The sequence below is a fragment of the Diceros bicornis genome, chromosome 5 (genome assembly GCF_020826845.1).
Source record: "Diceros bicornis minor isolate mBicDic1 chromosome 5, mDicBic1.mat.cur, whole genome shotgun sequence".
NCBI lineage: Eukaryota > Metazoa > Chordata > Mammalia > Perissodactyla > Rhinocerotidae > Diceros > Diceros bicornis.
This window is the reverse complement of record NC_080744.1, coordinates 25,084,577-25,106,027: the sequence shown is the minus strand read 5'-3', so window position 1 is coordinate 25,106,027 and position 21,451 is coordinate 25,084,577. Positions and strand designations below refer to the sequence as shown.

The 21,451-nt window shown below is 47.9% G+C and overlaps 1 protein-coding gene across 4 annotated transcripts; it reads left to right on the top strand.

The window, feature by feature from the left end:
• Positions 1–7,559: 7,559 nt before the first annotated feature.
• ABHD4 (abhydrolase domain containing 4, N-acyl phospholipase B) lies at positions 7,560–19,928 on the top strand. 4 transcript variants are annotated; one of them, XM_058540994.1, is made up of 7 exons: positions 7,561–7,651; positions 10,932–11,020; positions 12,441–12,813; positions 12,969–13,123; positions 14,897–15,008; positions 17,268–17,454; positions 18,454–18,625. In XM_058540994.1, exons 1-7 carry the CDS (start codon positions 7,590–7,592, stop codon positions 18,541–18,543), a joined length of 1,068 nt encoding a protein of 355 aa, XP_058396977.1. In that variant the 5' UTR covers positions 7,561–7,589; the 3' UTR covers positions 18,544–18,625. The 4 variants fall into 4 exon arrangements, with proteins under 4 accessions (XP_058396976.1, XP_058396977.1, XP_058396978.1 ...); XM_058540995.1 differs by lacking the exon at positions 17,268–17,454 and adding an exon at positions 7,763–7,950 and having other exon boundaries at positions 7,637–7,651; positions 18,454–19,928; XM_058540993.1 differs by lacking the exon at positions 17,268–17,454 and having other exon boundaries at positions 7,560–7,651; positions 18,454–19,928.
• The last annotated feature ends 1,523 nt before the right edge of the window (positions 19,929–21,451 follow it).

The window sequence follows — 21,451 nt, the reverse complement described above, 5'->3', positions numbered from 1 at the left end:
GGGGGAACACCTTTACAAATTTTTTTTTCTTTTTTTGTGAGGAAGATTGGCCCTGAGCTAACATCTGTTGCCAGTCTTCCTCTACTTTATTTTTTTTTTTTAAGATTTTATTTATTTATTTTTCCCCCAAAGCCCCAGTAGATAGTTGTATGTCATAGTTGCACATCCTTCTAGTTGCTGTATGTGGGACACGGCCTCAGCATGGCCGGAGGAGCGGTGCTTCGGTGCGCACCCAGGATCCGAACCCCGGCCACCGGCAGCGGAGCGCGCGCACTTAACCGCTAAGCCATGGGCCGGCCCTTCCTCTACTTTATATACAGGACGACGCCACAGCATGGCTTAATGAGTGGTGCGCAGGTCCATGCTCGGGATACAGATCCGAACCCATGAACCCCCAGGCCGCCAAAGTGGAGCGCGCGAACTTAACCACTATGCCACCGGGCTGGCCCCATCACCTTTACAAATTTATGTCCTGCTTTTAGGCAGATAGGGGGAGGGCAGAGAGCTTTTCCTGGATCTGCTTCTCAGTTGCCTTCAACTCAGAATAATCATTATGCTAAAGGGCATATTATGGGGTGGCCTATTCTGCTACCCTTCAACACTCAACATCATAAAACAATGGGAGAGTGGAGGGGCAAGGGGGTCCCCTTATGAGCAAAGGCCATGATTTTATAGTGTGTGTCTCTCTACAGTAATAAATGACATTCTTTATCAAAAGAAAAACAAATCCTCCAAAAAGGACTCTTCTAAAGAAAATCTCTGCATGGGACAGAAGAGTCCCTTTTCCAATTCTTTTTCCTTGTGTTTTCACGTTCTCCTTCAGATCCCTCCTTTTACTTCTCTCTCCTGTTGCATATGTAACAGCTCCACCTTTTAACTTTGGCCCTGGTGTGGCCAAAACCTTCTTTCCTTATATGCTATTGTTGTCCACCAAATTTGAGGTAGACGCTGAGAGACTTAAACAAAAAGAAATTTATTCGGGTTTTGTTAGGACTGCAGTCGGGAAACAGAGTCAAGTAGCTGTTGAAAGGAGAGGAAAGGTTTCATAGTCATGGCTAACAAAGGCAAAGGAAAAAACAGGGAAAGGAATGTCTTTTAACAAATTTAAGGCACAAGGTAGTCACGGAGTGAGGGTTGGTGGAAACAAGCCATTAAAACTTAGGAATGTAGAAAATGACCTTGACAGGAATGAGGTCTCTGTCCCAGCAATCTTATCTTCCTTGAGAAGACTTTCGGATGCATTTCAGGCATCTAATGAATTCAAGAGTTCATCCTGAAGGAGGAATTTGTTCATCTCCTTGTCATGTCTATCATGTCTGCGAGGCTCCATTTTAGTTCCTTAACATGAGAGATTCCATCTTTTTTCAGTTCCATATTGTGATTTAATAAGAAGTATATATTTGGTCTTCATCCCGGGTTCCTGGCACAGAGCTCCTAAAACCCTTGTAATTTCCTAAGTGATAAGAGCACTAGGAGCATATCTTGTTATAATATTTGGTTTATCCCCGGTTCCTGAAATAGCTCCAGAGCAACCAAGGTGAAAGGAGAGGCTTTTGTTATTCATAACAGCCCCTTTCAACCACACTTGAGTTTATGTTAATGAAGTGACTTTTGGAAAGCCTCTAAGGGTGGGAGTTCGTTACCAGAAGAACCAACCAATTTGAGGGTTGGAACTTTCAGTCTCTCCCCACCCCTGTCTCTGGGAAGGGGAGAGGGACTGGAGATTGAGTTCAATCACCCAATGGCCAGTTATTTAATCAACATGCCTGTGTAATGAAGCCTCCGTTAAAAAACCCTAACCAAAGGGGTTCCGAGAACTTATGGGTTGCTGAACACATCAAGGTTCTGGGAGGGTGACGCACCCAAAGAGAGCATGGAAGCTCTGTTCCACTTCCCACATACCCCACCCTATGCATCTCTTCTGTGTGATTGTTCCTAAATTGTATCCTTTTATGATAAACCAGTAATCTAGGAAGTAAACTGTTTTCCTAGGTTCTGTGAGCCATTCTAGCAAATTATCAAACCTGAACAGGGAGTCGTGGGAACCCCGATTTCTAGCGGGTCAGTCAGAAGCACAAGTGACAATCTGGACTTGCAGATGGTGTCTGAAGTGCCAGGAGGGAGCAGTCTTATGGGACTGAGCCCTTAACCTGTGGGGTCCGCACTGACTCAAGGCAGTTAGTGTCAGAACTGAGTTAAACTATAGGACACCCAGTTGGTGTCTGCCGAGAATTAGAAAAATGCTTGGTGTGGAAAAACCCACACATTTGGCATCAGAAGTGTTGTTGATGTGAGTACAGAAAAAGAAATAGTTTTTTCCTTTACCTTGTTTTTGCTTTTTTTTTTTTTTTTTTTGCAGTTTTATAACTTTATTTGACAATCAGCGGTCAGTTCTCATCCACATTGACTGTAGATTTTTGAAAGTTGTGACAGGTACATAGGTAACCAATGTATAGAGGTTTTTTTTTTCTTTTTTTTTTTTTGGTGAGGAAGATCGGCCCTGAGCTAACATCTGCCAATCCTCCTCTTTTTTTTTTTTTTTTTTTGCTGAGGAAGATTTGCCCTGGGCTAACATCCATGCCCATCTTCCTCTACTTTATATGGGACGCCGCCACAGCATGGCTCAAGAAGCAGTGCGTCAGTGTGCGCCTGGGATCCAAACCGGTCAACCCTAGGCCACCGCAGCAGAGCGCACGCACTTAACCTCTTGCACCACCAGGCCGGCCACCCGTGTAGAGCTTTTTTGATAATCTTCATGCTCATTATGTTTTCTGGACAACCACACATGGATATGGTATGGGACATTCCTTATTGCTTTGGCCCAGACAGCTTTGTTGAGCCTAGTGTCAATTCGCACATCTGGAGTTCCCATCTCCTTCACAGCAAATTTCCAAATCTCTTTGAGTGCCCTTCTTGCTACCCTTCTTTGTGGGAGCCATTCTGCCGGGCCTAAGTTGAAAAGCTGTCTTGTTTTCTAATAGAATAGATTAAATAGGTTAATATTTTCAAAAAGAAAATTTTAAGATGAATCAAATTGCCAACAGCACAAAGTCAAATTTCTTTTTTTTTTTTTGGTGAGGAAGATTGGCCCTGAGCTAATATCTATTGCCAATCCTCCTCTTTTTGCTTGAGGAAGATTGTCACTGAGCTAGCATCTGTGCCAGTCTTCCTCTACTTTATATATGGGATGCCACCGCAGCATGGCTTGATGAGCGGTGGGTAGGTCAATGCCTAGGATCCAAACCTGCGAACCCCAGGCTGCTGAAGCAGAGCATGCGAGCTTAACCACTACACCACCAGGCCGGCCCAGACAAAGTCAAATTTTTAAAGCATCAAGTTTCTGACCTAAGTCCTGTTAAAGTTTCAGTATCTTCAATGAGTCCATATCGTTTCATCCTAACATAAGTCCTAGCAGTCCCTGATGAGGTAGAACAACTTTGTAGCTTTGTCTGATTTCTTTCCCTCTTAGTCTTTGGGCATCCTATAAAGAGAACCCCTCAATCTGGTACCCTCCCTGGCACCCAAGAAAGAGTCTACCATGTTGTGCTTTCCAAGGGCAGAACACTCTACAACATGGAGCTGAAATCAGTGTTGTGTGAGCAACATTGTCCAATAGAATTTTCTGTGGTGATGAAAATGTCTCCGTGCTGTACAATATGGTAGCCACTAGCCACAGTGGCTATTGAGCGCTTGAAATGTAGCTAGTGTGACTAAGGAACTTTTATTTAATTTTTATTAATTTAAATCTAGCCACATGTGGCTAGTGGCTATCATATTGGATAGAGCAATTCTAGAGCTATTCCACTCAGTTCCTATATTTAATCTAAGGGTCACACCTTGTTCATAGTTCATTCAAGGGCAGTGACACCCATTTGAAACCAAAGAATGATCTACCTCTGCCAGGCCTGAGCTATCAGGTTATCAGTTCCACCTACTTCTGGAATATTTAATGTGATTTACAGGCGCAGGAGAGTTTGTCAAAATTAGTTTCCATCCACAAAGACCATATTAATACTTTAATCATACATAAAATCAAACATGTTGTAGGTAGAAGAAAGATGTATTCTTTCATACTTGCACATAGTGTGTCTTGTCTTGAAGATAAGGGAAGAAAAGTACCTTACATTTCTCCCCAGTGGCCTGCCTAGAGCAGGCATTGAGAGTTTTCTCCACTCTATAATTCTAGCAGATCCAGCCCAATCCTGAGATATCCCAGCTCTAGGGACACCTTAAGGTATCAATTAATTTGGGTTATAAAAGGCATTTTCCATACATTCAAGTTTCCTACTTCCATGTGAAGGAGTTCAGAATGAGCCTCCCCCAAATGTGCCACTTTTGTATATGGATTATTTTGAGCTAAAGGCAATGGAGAGCCTGTGAGCTCAAGAGAAATTTTTGCCCCTCCTTTAACAACCTAGAAGAATTTAAATTGAGGGTCTTTCCTATAATAAGACTTATTACTAGAGATAAATTTTACTGAGTGACCCATCTGTATGGCAGGGCAAACATCTAATTACCCAACATCTGCTCTTCTTCTTATCATCCTGTGAATTGTCTTCCTCCCCTTTGAAGCCCCAGGCCTCTATCTTGTTCCTTAGCTCAGGATGGCATATATACCTCATTTTACTTTTCTGTCCTTGAACTGCTCATGTATGTGGGGTTCCTGTATGTAGAAATTAAACTTGTTTTCCTCCTGTTAATCTTTCTCATGTCGATTTGATTATTAGACTAGCCAAAAGAACCTTGGTAGGGTAGAGGAAAGGTCTTCCTCCCCAATACAAGCAACAGCTACTGTAAAGCTGGTTTGGCACATAGAAACAAAATACAAATACTTCTCTGCACTGCCTCCTGAGGTGAGGTCTAGAGAGATCTAATACCAGTTCCAGCCTGGCCATCCTTGCCTCAAAAAGTTCTACATGTTACAGGTTTTCACAAAAGTGGGAGATTTTTTTTTTGTTGAGGTCATAATAGTTTATAACATTGTGAAATTTCAGTTGTACATTATTATTTGTCAGTCACCATATATATGTGCCCCTTTACCCCTTATGCCCACACCCGCACCCCCTTCCCCTCTGGTAACCACTAATCTGTTCTCTTTGTCCATGTGTTTGCTTATCTTCCACAAATGAGTGAAATCTTATTGTGTTTGTCTTTCTCGATCTGGGTTATTTCGCTTAAGATAATACCCTGAAGGTCCCTCCATGTTGTTGCAAATGGGACTATTTTGTCTTTTTTTATGGCTGAGTAGTATTCCATTGTGTGTGTGTGTATATGTGTATATATATACATATATATATATATATATCACATCTTCTTTATCCATTCATCAGTGGATGAGCACTTGGGTTGCTTCCACTTCTTGGTTATTGTGAATAATGCTGCCATGAACATCGGGGTGCATAAGTCTAGAAAAGTGGGAGATTTTGTTGCCCTGTCTCAGAGTGATGTAACCTGAAATTTCCTATTTGGTGGAATTTAGAATACAGCTCCCAAAGCCCTTGACACTTAGCACATTGTTTTATAGGTAATTGTTTACACATCTGCCTCCTTGTTAGACTTTTCATCCATTTATTTGTCCAGTAAGAACTGAGCGTATACTCTGTGCTAGGTGCTGGTAGCAAAGCAGAGAACAAAACAGACAAAATCACCTATGAAACTTAGGCTCCAGTGGAGGGAAACTGGTAATACATAAGTAAACAAATATGCATGATAATTTCAGAGAGCGATAAGTGTTATGAAGAAAATACAATAGAGTAATGTGACAGAGTGAGGGTCTCATTTAGACCCTGTGGTCAGGAAAGGCCTCAGAAGAGGGAAGGTTTAAGCCGAGCTCCAAATACAAAGTTGCCAGCTCTGCAAAGGCATAAACAGCCTACAAAGGCAGCAGATAGAAAGTCTATGTTTACCATTAGAGCACAGTATTTCTTTCCTTTTGATAATGGTATTCTTAGTGCCTAACATAATGCTTCGCCATTTTAAGCATAAATAAATGTACTAAATGTTGATTTAAATTATTTTGGTTAATCCTCACAAGAACAAGACAGAGGAAGAAAATTGAGACACTAAATAACTTACCCAAAGGCATGCAGTGGATAAGTAGCAAAGCCAAGATTGACCTTAACTCAGACTTCTGACCCCAGAAATTATGCTTCTAATTAACCAGTGAGTCTCCTTGAACTCCAGCATCTGAAGTACTTCCTAAAAATGCAGCTTTCAGCATCAAGCCAAACCAACTGAATTAGAATCTCAGAGGGTAGGGATTGGAAACCTGAATTTTTGACAAGCCGTCCAGATGATTCTTATGCACACTGAAGTTTAGGACCACTGTGCTTTGTTGAAAGAATGAATGAAAGAGACAGGTCCTCTGCTATTTGTACTACTTTGCCCCTCTTGCAAATTCCTAGGCCCCTAAGCTCTATAAATGCCCGTTCTCTTAAACTTTAAGCCCTTATAGTGATAATCAGATCAGTTTAACTAACACTGTGTTACAAGAAAGAAGAAACCCCAGAATCTCCTGAGTCCTGCAGGATGGCTAAAGAAAAACACCTTGACAAACCCTCTGTACCAGCATTCTCCCAGCCCCCCACCACCACCCCCCAGCTTCCCTGTAACCTAACCAAGGGGATGACCTAAAATCTGACAGCTCCAGGGACATCAGGTCCTATTTACCAGTTCACGTAAGTTCTGGAGCCAGCCTTAAGAATTGGCTCCTCTGCTGAGCAAGCGTGAAGTATGTTCAGGACCTCTGAACTAAGCTGGCCACCAGCCTCCATGCCCCCACACCCCATTCCAGCTACTTAAAGCCTACCCAGCCTTATAGGTTAGTCCTTCAACTGCCTCTCCTCAGGGGAGAGAGGCAGGGATCCTGCAAACTGAGGGAGACCTGGGGTTGAACCACACCTTCCCTGAGAACTAGGTGGGAAATCTCCAGAATGGAGGAACTGCATCTTGACTATATGTCGCATAGGTTTCGAGTTGCCAGATGAAATGCGAGATGCCCAGTTATGTCACAACTATTGCATGGGACATACTTATTCTAAAAAAGTATTTATTGTTTATCTGAAATTCACCTTTAACTAGGCGTCCTGTTTTTTATTTGCGAAATCCAGCAGTCTACTTGGGGTACAAGCCCCCAGGCCCTTTGTAGGAGCATTCAACTAATGGTGCTGTCTCCACAAACAAGCATCTGATTAGAAAGGACACCAAGGCGGGGGGGGGGGGGGGCACATCAGGGAGGAGGAGCTATAATAGGGAGGCCCAGTGTGTGTGAGCGTGCAAGGGTAGCTCTGTCACTTTAATTATGAGAGAACAGAGGGCTGATGGAGCTCCTGTGATAGACTCGGTTTCAGCACTACTTATCTCCCTCACTCTCCCCCAAATGTGTGACCAGGATTACTGTCCTATTTTGTGAGACCCCAGGGACACGCCTGGACACATGTCAGCCGCTCACACCGGTCTCGCCCACTTGCCAAGGTTCGGAGCCCGCGCGGGCGCCCTGGGGCCCCGCCCCCCGCCCGGCGGCGCTGGCCACGCCCACTTTGTTAGCCTACCCTTTTCTGGGTCAGCTGGTGCCGGCGTCAGGCGGAGGGATGGGCTGGCTTGGCTCGACCCGAGAGGGCTTGTTTACTATGGCTGATGATCTGGAGCAGCAGTGAGTTAATCCTGTCTCTTTCTTTCTCTCTGTCTCTCTCTGGGCCATGATCCTGGGACTGTCTGTGGCTGAGGAACAGTTTTAGACACCTTCCCGCCTTTCCTTTTTCAGGTCGGCTTCAGGGAACGGCTGAGGGTTGCGTTTGCTTGCTTTGCTTTTGCCCAGAAGAGGCAGCGACAGAGCCAGGCGAGCGATGGAAGATAAGCTTGCCTGCGGCTCAGCGATTCTGACTTTCCGCTTTAGTCTTCAGATCGCTCCTCGTTCTCCTCTGGTCGCTGTACCCTGGGTTGGATTTAGTGGTAATGGCTCAGATTCCCCGAAGCAAGCTTGTGGGACGTGGGTGCGGGGGTAGCAGCCTGGTCTGCTCGCCTGGAATCGCCCCAGGACTGTAGTCGGGGGTGTGGGAAGAGCCTCGCCTAGCCAGGCAAGGAGAGGGCCTGGGAAGAAGAGAGAGACCTCCACCGCGCTGGGCTTGCTCTGGAGGAATGGGCTTGCAAGTTTGTTTAGCTCTCGCCCCCCGAGACACTTAGCCGCCTGCGATCCTAGTTGATGATGTTTTTAATCATCATAACAACATCTTTAATGCTGTGGTTTCAGACTTAGGGCTTTGGGAATATGTTACCACTCTCAAGGGCGTCAGGTTTGGGATACCACCTGTAGGTGGTGTGACTAGCAGTTGGCAGTCTAACAGCAGCAAGGAAAAGTTGCTTGGAGAATGACTCAGCTCCCAGCCAAGCCTTGGTTTCACCAGAACAGGGCCTTTCCTGGATCCTGTATTCCCGCTTTTCAGAGCCACAGAGCTGGCAGCTTGGAAAATCAATTAACTTTATGACAATAATAGCTTCCTGGGCTTGAAGGAACTGCCTAGGAGAGGATTGCTTTCTAAGATGACTTCTCCAAGAGGAAATTGACAATGGCTACAATGACCTAGGGAAACACAGAATATTAGAGCTGGTAGAAATGCAGGTAGTTCAGCTCTGTTTTACAAATGAAGAAGCCATTGCCCATAGGAGACCTGCCCCAGATCACAGAGGTCCAGATAGGCTTCTCACCCAGCACAGAACCCCTCTACCTCACCCCCCATCAGGATAAAAGCACTCTAGAGGGAAGAGAACACCCTGGCCAGGCTAAGTTCATGGCTAAGTGGCTTCTCTGCTCTTTGTCTCAATTTCCCACTGCAGCCCTCATCTCCCCAATGGTATTGAGCAGATGGGGTGCCAGGCACCATTTCCAGTGCTTGACCTGTAGCATTTTTGGTGAAAAAGAGCGCAAAATAAAGATCTCCCTGAAGAGTATCTGCTGAGCAGCCCTTGGTGCTGTTCCTTGGGACAGCATGTGGGGTCCAGGTGTCATGGTCTGACTTGTCACAGCCTCTCTGATTTGGAGAGAAAGTTTGTCTCTTCAGACTGGCAAAATTCTGTGGTCTTGGTGCCCATGCTTCAAGCTTACAAGGAATTCCAGTAGAGCGTTAAAAGAGTTCAGAGTCTCTGTGGGATTGGATTGGTTGAGACTGACAACTCTCATCTGGCTACAGGCATTGATGTACCACTCTCATCTGCATCCTCAGTATTTCTTTCAGTCCTCAAGCAGTCATCGAGAGTTGCTACTTGCAAAACGCTGGGAATATAGACAGCTTGTGATTTAGGTGGGGAAGAAGAACCCTGATTGGGAGTTTATCTTGTACAAGGCATTACTCTATGTGTTTTAGATGCATTGACTTAATCTTTATAATAACCCTATGAGGTAAATACTATTATTACCTCCCTCTTAAAGATGAGGAAACCCTGACGAAGGAAGGCTAAATAATGTGACCAAAGTCACATTGCTGGTCAGTGGGAGTGCCAGGATTAGAATTCTGGCCTTCTGGCTTTAAGTCACACCTCCTTTCAGAAAACAGAGACAAGTGTGAAAATGTGTTTATGTGCTGTGAGTATCGTGCACGGCCTTAAGAAGCTGAGGCTGGAACGTCCAGAGGAGAGGTACTGAGAAAGTTGGATTTGAGATCTGGGTTCTAGTTCTGCTTTTTTCTAATTGACTGTATGACCTCTTTGGGCATCAGTTTACTCACCTGTATAATAAAGAGGCTGGACTTGATGATTTCTAAGGCACCATCCTAAAAATCTAAAATTCTGTGCTTCAGATGATGTATCAGGATGCCAAAGGGGTTGGTAATGATCCCCTGGACCCCCCACTGAATGCCCCCACTTGACTCTGCCGATGTTCACAGGCCCTTCCTGTAGCTGGTGGTGTCCTATAATCCCCTTCATCCAGGCGGAGTTCAAGAAAAGAGAAATATCATATGGGATGGAAAAGGAATAATAAAAATCAGTCATTGAGCATCTCATTTGTCATGGACACCTTATGAGATCCCTTCCATATCTAGACACTCAAAGACAGGTTATTTAACAGGCCAAAGCCTTTCTGCTCGTGAATGATAATACCGTGACTCACATCCAGGTTTGTTTGTTTGTTTTTTCTTCATTCTGAAACTGGTTCTTTCAACCCCTACCCTGCAATGAGTTAACGTCCCCTGTGTATAAAGAAGAAAGCAGGATAGGTTCTTATCTGTTGTACTGCGTGCCATTGGAGGTGAGGGCATATGTGAGCTTTCTACTCATTTTATAATCTGGAAAACAAGGCCAGAGGCAACCTGTGTCCTGTCAGTGAATCACAGCAGGCCTTGAACCCAGGTCTCCCGCCTCCTGCTCCCTGCCTATCCTGCCTCTTTGCTTGAGGCTGGGCTGATGGATTGCCTGAGAGCCCAACTGGCCACTGACACACTGTTTTGTACTTCCAGGGACTTGGAAGAGGGCACACACAAACCCCAGTGCCCTGCGAGGAGGGCAGGTAGCCTGGGAATTTGTCCTACCCTAAAGGAACATCCAGTCCTGGGGATGGCAGAGGATAACTGAAACATTAGTTAGAAGTTGGCTTTTTTCCCCTTGCCATCTCCTTGAATAATATGATAACCAGTAACAAAGGGGGGTTATAAAGCTCAAATGAGATAATAAATGTGAAAGAGCTTTGTAAACTGTAAAGTGTTGTGCACATGGTGTTCTGAATATCTGTTGGAACAAAGGGCATGCTGTTGTTAATAGCCATTTACCAAGAAGAGTAACAGTCTATCAGGCAGCGAGGGAATTGCTGACTGCCCGAGTGGCAGGTCTCCTGAGCCTGGGAAACACCCTGCACCATGATAACTCTTGTAACTGTCAGCAAGGCTGAGCGCATCAGCATTGCCAATGTTGTCAATGAGTGTCTCTCTGTCTCCTTGTCCCAGGCCTCAAGGCTGGCTGAGTAGCTGGCTGCCCACTTGGCGCCCCACTTCAATGTCTCAGTTGAAGAATGTGGAAGCCAGGATCCTCCAGTGTAAGTAGAAGGGATGGCTTGTCCCACCTCCCTCAGGAGGCCCAAGGTGGATACAGGATCTTCCCAGAGCCTGGTACACGGAGCCTACTGATTCCTGATTAACAGTGCTTGGGGTGAGAGGAAGGGAGTTCAGTGATTTGAGGGAAGAGATTTACACAGAGAACACCATATTCTATGCTAGTGGTTCCTTGGCGTCTCCCTCCCTAACCATCATCCCACAACTTCACCTCAAACCCTACGCCAACTACTAACACACAACCCACACAAATATACACCTTCTCTCCTGCCCTTCTACCTTCTCTCCCTCTCTCTTCTTCCAAACCCACAAGCACTTTTGTGTGTGTGTGTGTGAGGAAGATTAGCGCTGGGCTAACATCCATGCCCATCTTCCTCTGCTTTATGTGGGACGCTTGCCACAGCATGGCTTGAACAGCGTGGCTTGATGAGCAGTGCGTAGGTCTGCGCCCGGGATCCAGACCTGCAAACCCTGGGCTGCCAGAAGCAGAGTGCATGAACTTAACCACTACGCCACCGGGCCAGCCCCCGATAAGCACTTCTTAGATTTACCACCTTAGTATCCGAGGACTAGCAGGCCTATATTCTCTAATAATTCTATTCCTTGTGTTCTACGCAGTTAGGCGCTGCCACTTATCTGGTTACCACAATAGTTTGGGATTCCCACAGACCAGCTCTTGTGGCAGGATTATATTGGGACAGGGTACCCTGTGAGTGGCAGCAGCCAATGGCTCAAACAAGACCCTTGGGCCATGTCTCCTCATATTTCCTGTATGAACTTCCCCACCCAGCACCCACTGCCCCAGCCATGGCTGCCGTCTCTCTTATGAGCCCGAGTTAGTGCAGCTGCAGAAAAGCCACAGCGTTCAAGCCTCTGTCCAGGATCCAGGGGCCATCCCCCAGGCCGCTCTGTCACGAGACGTCTCTCATGCCAGCAGGGCAAGCACTACCCACCTCGATCTGTCTCTAAGAAGGATAAACCTGTGGCTCAGTCCACACCCATCACCCCCTATATCTGGCTCAACTCTAGTCAGAAGCTACCCTCCCAGATACCCTTAGTGAGGACACTTCTGTCCATCTGTTAAGCTTCAAGTACACAAAGTACGAGGGCGATGGATACAGGAGCTCTGTGGGGTCAGTGGGGTCACTGTCACCCTGGACCCAAACGGAGCCAGGCAAAGGGCCTCAAGGAATAAGATGGCCCATCTTATTACCTAAAGATTAGATGGTCGACAAATTGTGCTTGGAGTTGAACTCTTGGGGTGTATGGTCAGAGGGATGTGAAAGGAAAGACGTGAGGGAGGTCAGCAAGGGTTTGGGAACGCAGAGAGAGGTAGTTCAGGTAAAATGATGCTGTCGTCAGAAAACAGTCTTATTGCTCTGCCCTGGATTCCCCTCTCCCCAGGTCTCCAGAACAATTTCCTGGCCCGATATGTGTCCCTCCCAAACCACAACAAGATTTGGACAGTGACTGTGAGCCCTGAGCTCAGGGACCGCACCCCCCTGGTGATGGTGCACGGCTTCGGGGGCGGCGTGGGCCTCTGGATCCTCAACATGGATTCACTGAGTGCCCGCCGCACTCTGCACACCTTCGACCTGCTTGGCTTCGGACGAAGCTCGAGGCCAGCATTCCCGAGGGACCCAGAGGGGGCCGAGGATGAGTTTGTGACCTCGATAGAGACGTGGCGGGAGACCCTGGGGATCCCCAGTATGATCCTCCTGGGGCACAGTTTGGGAGGATTCTTGGCCACTTCTTACTCTATCAAATACCCTGAAAGGTAAGGAGGAGCCACGCCTCTCACTCGTGACCTAATTCCTTGCCTTGCTGGGAACCTTCCAGTATTAGTTTCCAATAGTTCTCTTCTTCCTGGGATTTAAAGACTATGGTACCTCCAAGCAAATACAACTTGTCTTCTCCTGTTTCCTCCTTTAGAGTTAAACACCTCATCCTGGTGGACCCATGGGGCTTTCCCCTACGGCCGGCTGACCCCAGTGAGATCCGTGCACCCCCAACTTGGTTAAAGGCTGTGGCCTCTGTCCTAGGGCGTTCCAATCCACTGGCTGTTCTTCGAGTAGCTGGGCCCTGGGGTAAGTAGCCTGCAGATAAAGAAACTATCTCCTCAAACCAAGGCTGTCCCATTCTAGAAGCCCCACTGTGTCTGGACTCCCACCATCCTCGCTTGTTCAGGAAAAGTAGGAATGGGTCTAGCGTTGTTATTTAAAGCTATTAATCTGGACCAGATCCCTTTGTCGGCAATTTTTCCTTCATTTGCATGGAAGAAGCTTTCCTATGCAAGGGACAGATGGAACAGAACTGTTACTGTGTGTGTTGACTAGACCCCCAGAGAGAGAGTGAAAGGGGCCATCAGGTGACTCTTCCTCTGCTGAATTCTTGTGCCACATGTATGAGTTTATGGCAACCTGTTGGTGATTCAGCCTGGTAGCCACCACTGGATCCTAACTCTGCAGCTCACCCAGCACCTGCAGCAGGGAGGTATCAGAACCTGAGCCCCCAACGTAACCCACAGTGGCAGGCAAGCCCCTCTAAACCATGCCCTGCTCCAGTCAGACACCACATCTTCACCACTTAGTAGCTGTCAGCAAATTCTGTGGGTGAAGGGAGGGAAGGAGTTCGGGAGAGCCAGCCAGAGTAAGTAGAGTCAGTAATTCCAGCCTTCTGACCTCACACTGCCAGCACCCTTCCTTTCTGGGGAGCTTTTTACTCTGATGAAGTGAAAAGTGGATTCCCTTTATGGAAAGGATTGGTGACCTTCTATCTTGCACTGATGGCTTATGTATACACAGTGACATTCAGTAGCCAATTATGAGTTAGTTGCTAATGGCTAAATAAGAGTTGTCTCTCTAGGCCCTTTAAGAGAAACAGATGGCTCTGGATAAAAGAGAAAAGTGAGCATTTGATTAGAAGGCAGGAGTTTAGGAGTTTTAGGAGGAAGGAAGGATACCAAGAGACACAGGTGCCAAAGGAGAGTAACTGTGCAGAGGGCTGACCTTCTTAGAGCTCCCAGCACTGGGGACTCTCGCAGAGCCTCTCTAATCCTTTTCCAGGGAGAGGCCCTGCTCTAACCACTCTCCCTTTTCTGGACCTGAATCTGACCAGGTTCATGGATGGGCATCAGAGCCGGTATGGTTGGGGCGGTTGGCTGGCAGCTGTAGAGAGGCCAGGCCCCAGGGGATCCTGGCTGTGCGTCCCTCTCATCCCTTGCTTCTCACATACAGAGAGAAGACTAGAAGAGAGAGAGAGGTCAGAGGTTGACTCTTAGGCCCAATTTTTACAGTCTGTTTTGGGTGCCCTGCTTGTGTATGTTCTATATAAAGAAAGGTGAAGGGAACAGATTGCTCTAAAACTGTGCCCCGAGTCTGGGCTGCCAATGTGAAGTTTACATCTCACGCGTATTCTGTCACAGGCCTGGACATGAGAGGGCTCTCGGGAGGTGGTCGAGTTTCATCCACTGCTTCAGAGATTAAAGGCCATGAGGGTCTCAGGGAGAACGAGAACACAGCTCAGACTATAAACGAAAAGCATCTTAACTGTGGATTCCCAAGGGGCTGGTGATTCTTGGTGGAAAAGATCTTGGGACTTCACTGAGCTGAGCTTAATCTGGTTCCTCGGTGATGGTAGACTGTCTAAATTCTTTAGTAACCAACTGACTCTCATTTGTAGTCATCTGGAGCGTCCCAGAAGACTTGCAGACTTTTTCTGCTGCTATAACGTTAACTATACAAAGCAAACAAACCCTTAGGAGAAATAATCACGTTTGGTTGAAGCTGTTAGAACAGACACCGGCAGGAGTCTTTCCCCTACCCAAACTGGCCACTCTGTGTTTTTCTGTTCCCTCCCAGGGCCTGGCCTGGTGCAGAGATTCCGACCAGACTTCAAGCGCAAGTTTGCAGACTTCTTTGAAGATGACACCATATCAGAGTATATCTACCACTGCAACGCACAGAATCCCAGGTGAGGGCAGTTCCCAGAGCCAGCTCAGGGTGGACGGGTTTGGAGATAAAACTCCAGCTGCTGGAAAACTCCACAACTGTCCTGGCATCATTCTGTGCTATATTTCTTCTTCCACAAAGCTCTCATTCAGTCAGGGGAACACAGGCATTAACAGACTTGATCATTTCCAGAGACTTCCCCAGGGATAGGCACAAAGGGATAGAGAAGATACTAGATTCATTCAACATGTCGCCATCTCTAGAGGAAACCCTTACTCTTCCTTAGAGATATGCAGTTACTCTGACAGGAAAGAGTCTGGAAAATATTTGAAAATCTTTTTTTTTTAGCTGAGAAAGTGGTATGAACGTGGTATTTTTTTAAAGGCAAAGAAAGAAAGAAGTCTTTCTCTGTCCCAGACCTGTAATTCCCAAATTTCCTTGTTATTGCCTGAGATGTCACGTGACAGTGCCTCAGAGAACCTCCTTGCACATCTTCCTTTGCACACATGTGACTGTATCTATAGAATGCATTCCTACAAATAGAATTGCTGTATGAAAGAGAATGCATGTTAAAATTTAATTTTGTGTACCTTGAAATACTTGTTGTTGGGACAGGAATTCCTTCCATATCTTGTGGAAATTTTAGGGTATCCCCAGAATCTTGAGAAGTTCATATCTATGACTACTCACAGCAGGCCCCACAAACCTGCTGATCTGCAGTCAGGGCAGAGTCAGGGAGGTAATCTTCCCCTCAGGCAGTGCGTGCTAGTGGCTGATACCATGAGGCTGCTTTGGTGGTCCCACCTCTGCAGAGGCCTCACCCCAAGTTGCTGGGAGTTATCTCGGGGGAGCCAAGGTCACTGGAAGCAGCAACCCTGCCCCACCTCATTCCAGGCCTGCCCAGGTCACCCGTTTGAGCCCAAAGCTGTGGAGAAGGTGGGGATTTGCATTCCAGCAGCACTGTCTGAGCATTAGCCTCAAACCCAGACAGCTTTCAGGCAGTGTGGGAACTGTCCATCTGACATTTCTCATGAGCTCAGCTAATTGAAGGGCCCCGCTTAGGCAGAAGTATGGAAACTTGGCTCAGCAGTCAAATCAGGGAGCGCCCTGTTTCCTGCTCTCGAACCTTCTCTCAGCCCCTGCTGGGTTCAGTGCCAGTCTTGCACCAACTTGAGGCCCCGCAGGCCCAACCGTAGCCCTTTCCTCAGAGCATTCCCCAGTCCCAGACCTAGTTCTTTATGGTGAATGGCCTCCCAATGTCAGCCACAGAATATGTAACTATGCAACTCATTCGTGTCCTGGAGGAAGTAGAGATGACATCAGTGATGTCATCAACCAGTCCCCTATCACGCAATGTTATAACGCCTGCATATTTCTGAGTGGTAACCCTGACAAGTTCACGATAACTCTTACCACTCCCTTGGAAAACATGAAATTTGGCCAGGGAAAAATGTTTGGGAGGTATCCTACTTTTTGCTTCACCTACAAGTAGGGTCTTTGTACGTATTTTCATTTTTCTCACCATGACCTAATAAAGTGGCTATAATCCCTCTCCAATTTGTAGATGAGAAAATTAAGGTGTACTTCCTTATTTAATGCCTAAAGTGTGAGCTAAAATGTGTGCTCAGGAGGGCAGGCACGACAGCTGTCTTGTTCATGTGTCCCCACGCTCAGCTCAGGGCATGACATGTAACTATTTGTTGAATAAACATTAACCCATTGCATTCTTAGGCAATGCTCGGGGCCATGGGGGTTTTCACAAGTGTGTCCCTCCTAACTCTCTTCTGTGACAGGAGACCTCTGGAGATTCAGTCCTATCTCCTAATCCTACTAACATTTTTTTTGTGTGTGAGGAAGATCAGCCCTGAGCTAACATCCGTGCTAATCCTCCTCTTTTTGCTGAGGAAGACCGGCTCTGAGCTAACATCTATTGCCAATCTTCCTCCTTTTTTTCCCCAAAGCCCCAGTAGATAGTTGTATGTCATAGCTGCACATCCTTCTAGTTGCTGTATGTGGGATGCGGCCTCAGCATGGCCGGAGAGGCGGTGCGTCGGTGCGTGCCCGGGATCCGAACCCAGGCCGCCAGTAGCAGAGCGCGGGCACTTAACCGCTAAGCCACGGGGCCGGCCCGTAATCTTACTAACATTTAATGAGCCCAGTGCTGGGCTCTGAGAGGAATACAAAGATGATGGAGATATTGCCTCTGAAGAGACCAAAAAGTTAACATTTTATGCTATGAGGTTTATTCTATTAATGACTTCATCCTGTTTTGCTTCTTCAGTGGGGAGACAGCATTCAAAACCATGATGGAGTCCTTCGGCTGGGCTCGGCGCCCCATGCTAGAGCGAATTCACTTGATTCGAAAAGATGTGCCCATCACCATGATCTATGGGGCCAACACCTGGATAGATACCAGCACAGGGAAAAAGGTGAAGCTGCAGAGGCCGGATTCCTATGTGCGAGATTTGGTACGTTGCCTGCCCAAGGAGCAGGGTTGGGGTGGAAGTGCTGTGCGTTGAATGCCAGCACATGCTAATTGACTCTCAGAAGCAATGAGCGCAGGCTAGAGAAGGGTGGTGGAAGAGTCAGAGGGGAAAGAGGAATGGACACATTGAGATAAGCCAGTGGGTTTGAAAGGGTTTGGCTCTCTGTAATATCAAAATTAGGGGCTTCTCACTTCTGTGTAGCCAGTTCAGCTAAAAGGCAGGTTCTTGGGGCCAGCCCGGTGGTGTAGCAGTTCAGTGTGCGTGCTCCGCTGCGGCGGCCCGGGGCTCGCAGTTTCAGATCCCAGGCGCCGACCTACGCACCACTTATTAAGCCATGCTGTGGCAGGCGTCCCACATGTAAAGTAGAGGAAGATGGGCACAGATGTTAGCCCAGGGCCAATCTTCCTCAGCAAAAAGAGGAGCATTGGCAACAGATGTTAGCTCTCAGGGCTGATCTTCCTCACAAAAAAAATAAATAAATAAAATAAAATTAAATAAAAGGCAGGTTCTTGTCCAGTAGCCAGGCCCAGACATCATGCTGCTACTCCAGCCCGCCTATAATTCCCACCCAAAACCAGAGCCGTGAACAGGAGAGCGAATAGTAGAGACCATCATGAAGTCTTCCCACCGCACTCCCACCTTCCCTTTTTTCCTACCCCCCTCCACCCTCACTTGCTAATGAATGTGCTTAATTACGCTGGGTGCCTAATGGGCCCTGGTGTACCAGACCTGTGGATGAAATGAGCAGATTGGTGGTGGGGCTAGCATGGAAGGCAAGATGCAGTGAGTGACCATAGGAGAAGGAGAATGGGATATTGGGTTTCATTGGCTCCCACAGGAAAGTGCCAGGATCTGGGGAGAAAGGTGGACCATTGTTTCTCATAAGTGCTCATGGGTGACGGGCAGGCCGGTCTAAGGGAGAAGAAATGGTGCGACGGCTTTCCAGCACCTGGAGTAAAGGGTGGGTTCTTCTCTCCACAGGAGATTGAGGGTGCTTCACACCACGTCTATGCAGATCAGCCACACATCTTCAATGCTGTGGTGGAAGAGATCTGCGACTCCGTTGATTGAGCTGCTCTCCCAAGAGGAAGAGGAGAAAGCCAGAGAGTCACTCTCTCCTCCCTGTCTGCTTACTCACCTGTCTGTCCTTTCCTCACCAACTAACATATGCCAGCCAGGCAGAGTCTTGGGCTGTCCCCAGGGCGGGACCAGAGTGAAGAAGAGCACTCCTGATCCTGCACTAAGGGCTAGAGGCAGAAGCCACAAGAGGCCTTGAGCTCCCCACCCCGGGGAAGAAGATAAAGGGTTGCATATTGCCACCCCATTCTCTTCAGGCCCAGTGTTACCCAGATGGTTGTTGTGAAGGGATTGCACCAAGCCACGTTCCCTCCCTGTGCCAAGGGGAGGGTGGCCTCTCTTCCCCTGGGCACAGGAGACAATCTCAGCAGCATTTCCCAGCTCTGGAATGTTTGTGGGGGTAGGTTCCACACAAGAACATCTTCCTCCTCCATCACACCCTGACTCCCGTCCCATGACAGTTCTGTCCAGGGTCTGCTGGGACCAGTTCCCACTTAACTACCAAGAGCAGGTCCTGGGGCTCCCTTGACCTGGGGGGTCATCTCCAAAGCCCTCATTAATGGAGGAAGAACAGGCCAGGGCAGCACATGGCTGGCCCATGGTGGTATAGCTCTCTTCCAGGAGAGCTAAGGCTGAAACCCAGGCCTGCAGACTCCATTTGCTAAGGTTTGAGGCAGGTGCCATTGCCCTGGGGCTGGCCCTGGTCACTGGCCAAGGGTAAGCCCTCCCTGCCCCATTGCACAGGGGTGCTTCTTTCCTGCCCTGTGTCTCAGCCCTGGCTGCCTAAGCTCGGGACACTCAAGTGCTTCCTTCTCTGCCTCTTCTTCCTCCCAACTGGGAGGCCTCTGGGCCTCCCTCTGTGCCTTGGGCCCTGAAGCCCCACCTGTAGTCCAGAGCAAAGGTGGCCCCTGGTGGAGAGAGAAGGGAAAGGCCCTTCTATCCCAGAGCCGGATCTGGATTCTCCATGCTCTCTGGTATCCGCAGGGTTTCCCTACCTGCCCCCAGAGCTGAGGCCCACCGTGAGCCCCTGCCCATGGTCTAGTGGGGAGCCTCAAGCCAGCAGTTCCCTGTCTTCGGCAGCCACAGGATGGTTCTCACTGCCTGGCCCTCCATCCCTGCCATCTGTCCCCCTGGTCTCCAGCTCATCCCGCCCCTGACCTACCTGTCACTCTTTCCCAGGGGCTGGTTCCAGATGCTGTTCTGTGGTTCCAGGTGGTAGGCTGGGCCTGACCCCGGAATCAGAGCAGCTCCTGCCTGCTCCTTCACTTTTGTAAAGCCAACCCTTTCACCAGAATAGTATTAACTCCTGGTGCTTTGTACTACTGGTCCAGCTGCCTTGGGCTCCTTTTCTATATTAATAAAGAAATGAGTAAAAACTGCTGGTGGTGATGCTGTTTAATACTGCTCCGATAGGAGTGCTAGGGGTGGTGCTGAATTCACAACAGCCCTTGTGATGCCTGAGTCAGAGAAGGGGGCCCTGAGAGGTACCTGCCCTGACGCCACCCCTTCTCCCGTTTAGCGCTGCATTTGCCCTCTAGAGCCAGCCCAGACTCCAGGTCTGCACAGGCCGTCTCAGCCAACTGCCTCAGAGGATGCATGAGGAATGTGGATGGGCTAAGCCTCAATTCACAGGAGGAGAATTAGGCAGAACTGGGTGCTCCCTACTGCCCATTAAATAGCCCCATCTTCTGAAGTTCACATGGGCCTCCATCTGGACTATTCCAGCCTGTTCTAATTCCTACTCATCCTCTGGATCTCAGCTCAAATAGCCCTTATGCAAGGAAGCTTTCCCCTGACCCCCCAGACTGGACTTGTTCCCCCTCTTCTGTGTCTCCATGGCACACTCAACTGCCCCTTTGTAAAACTTAGGAACTTGTGGTCACTTGTTTAATGTCTGTCTATCCTCCCTAGCCCATAAGCTACTTAAGGACAAGGGGCACCTAGTTCATGTTCAGTGAATGTTGGTTTTGATTGAACCAAGAGAAGTGAGATCTGCCAAGTGCTCAGATCATTACCAACAGGGCCTGCTGTGTGGTGGCTGACTCCAGCTAGGCCCAGCATTCCACAGCCTGAGATGGCACATAATACTACATTTGTCATGGTGAATGAATGAATGAAAAAATGAATGGAACTCCTGGGCATAATTACAAAGCTCTAACCCATCCCAGGACCCTGCATCTTCTCTGGGACTCGAGATGGCTTGATTGCCAACCCTGCCACATGGAGGAGGGAGTAGGTATTTACAGCTTACTGCATGCCGTGCAGCAGACCTACAGTCGTGAAGAAAGGGGTCCCTGCCTTCAGGAGAAATTGCATTCTACATGGAGAGACATGCTTAATCAAATTATGTAAATCTATATAAAATTGCAACTGAAAAGGGCCGTCTATGAGACATTGGGAAGGTCTCACTGCAGAGGCAATGACAGCTGAGTCTGAAGGAAGGGCAGGTGAAGGGGTGGGGGGAGTGTCTGTGGAGAGAACAGTGAGCACAAAGGCCTATTAGCAGGGACGATGGCTGTGAGATGAGGCTGAGGAGGTGGGTGGGGATCCAGTTCCGCAGGACCTCTGGCTGTGAGAAGAATCTTGTGTTCATCCTAAAATCAACGGAAATAAATAACTGGAGTGAGGGTCAGGGTAGGGTAGGGAGTGTAATAAAAATTATTTGAGACTTGAACCGACCACTCTGGCTGCTCTGTGGAGTACAGATTGGAGGGAGAGGCGTCCCTGCAGGGTAAGTTTCAAGCTACTGCAGCAGTCCAGGCAGAGATGTTGGTAGCTTGGACTTGGCCAGTGGCTAGTAGACACACAGAGAAATATGCAAGAAGAGTTAGGAGGTAAAATCAAAAGGACTCGATGTCAACACTGAGTGACGGTATCACACCCTTGGAGACAGGCCCTAAAC

Coding starts and splice junctions, on each gene's coding strand:
- ABHD4 (XM_058540993.1), top strand. CDS start 7,590: ATGGGCTGGCTTGGCTCGACCCGAGAGGGCTTGTTTACTATGGCTGAT. Junction 11,021..12,440: donor GGAAGCCAGGATCCTCCAGT/GTAAGTAGAAGG, acceptor CCCTCTCCCCAG/GTCTCCAGAACAATTTCCTG. Junction 12,814..12,968: donor TCTATCAAATACCCTGAAAG/GTAAGGAGGAGC, acceptor TTCCTCCTTTAG/AGTTAAACACCTCATCCTGG.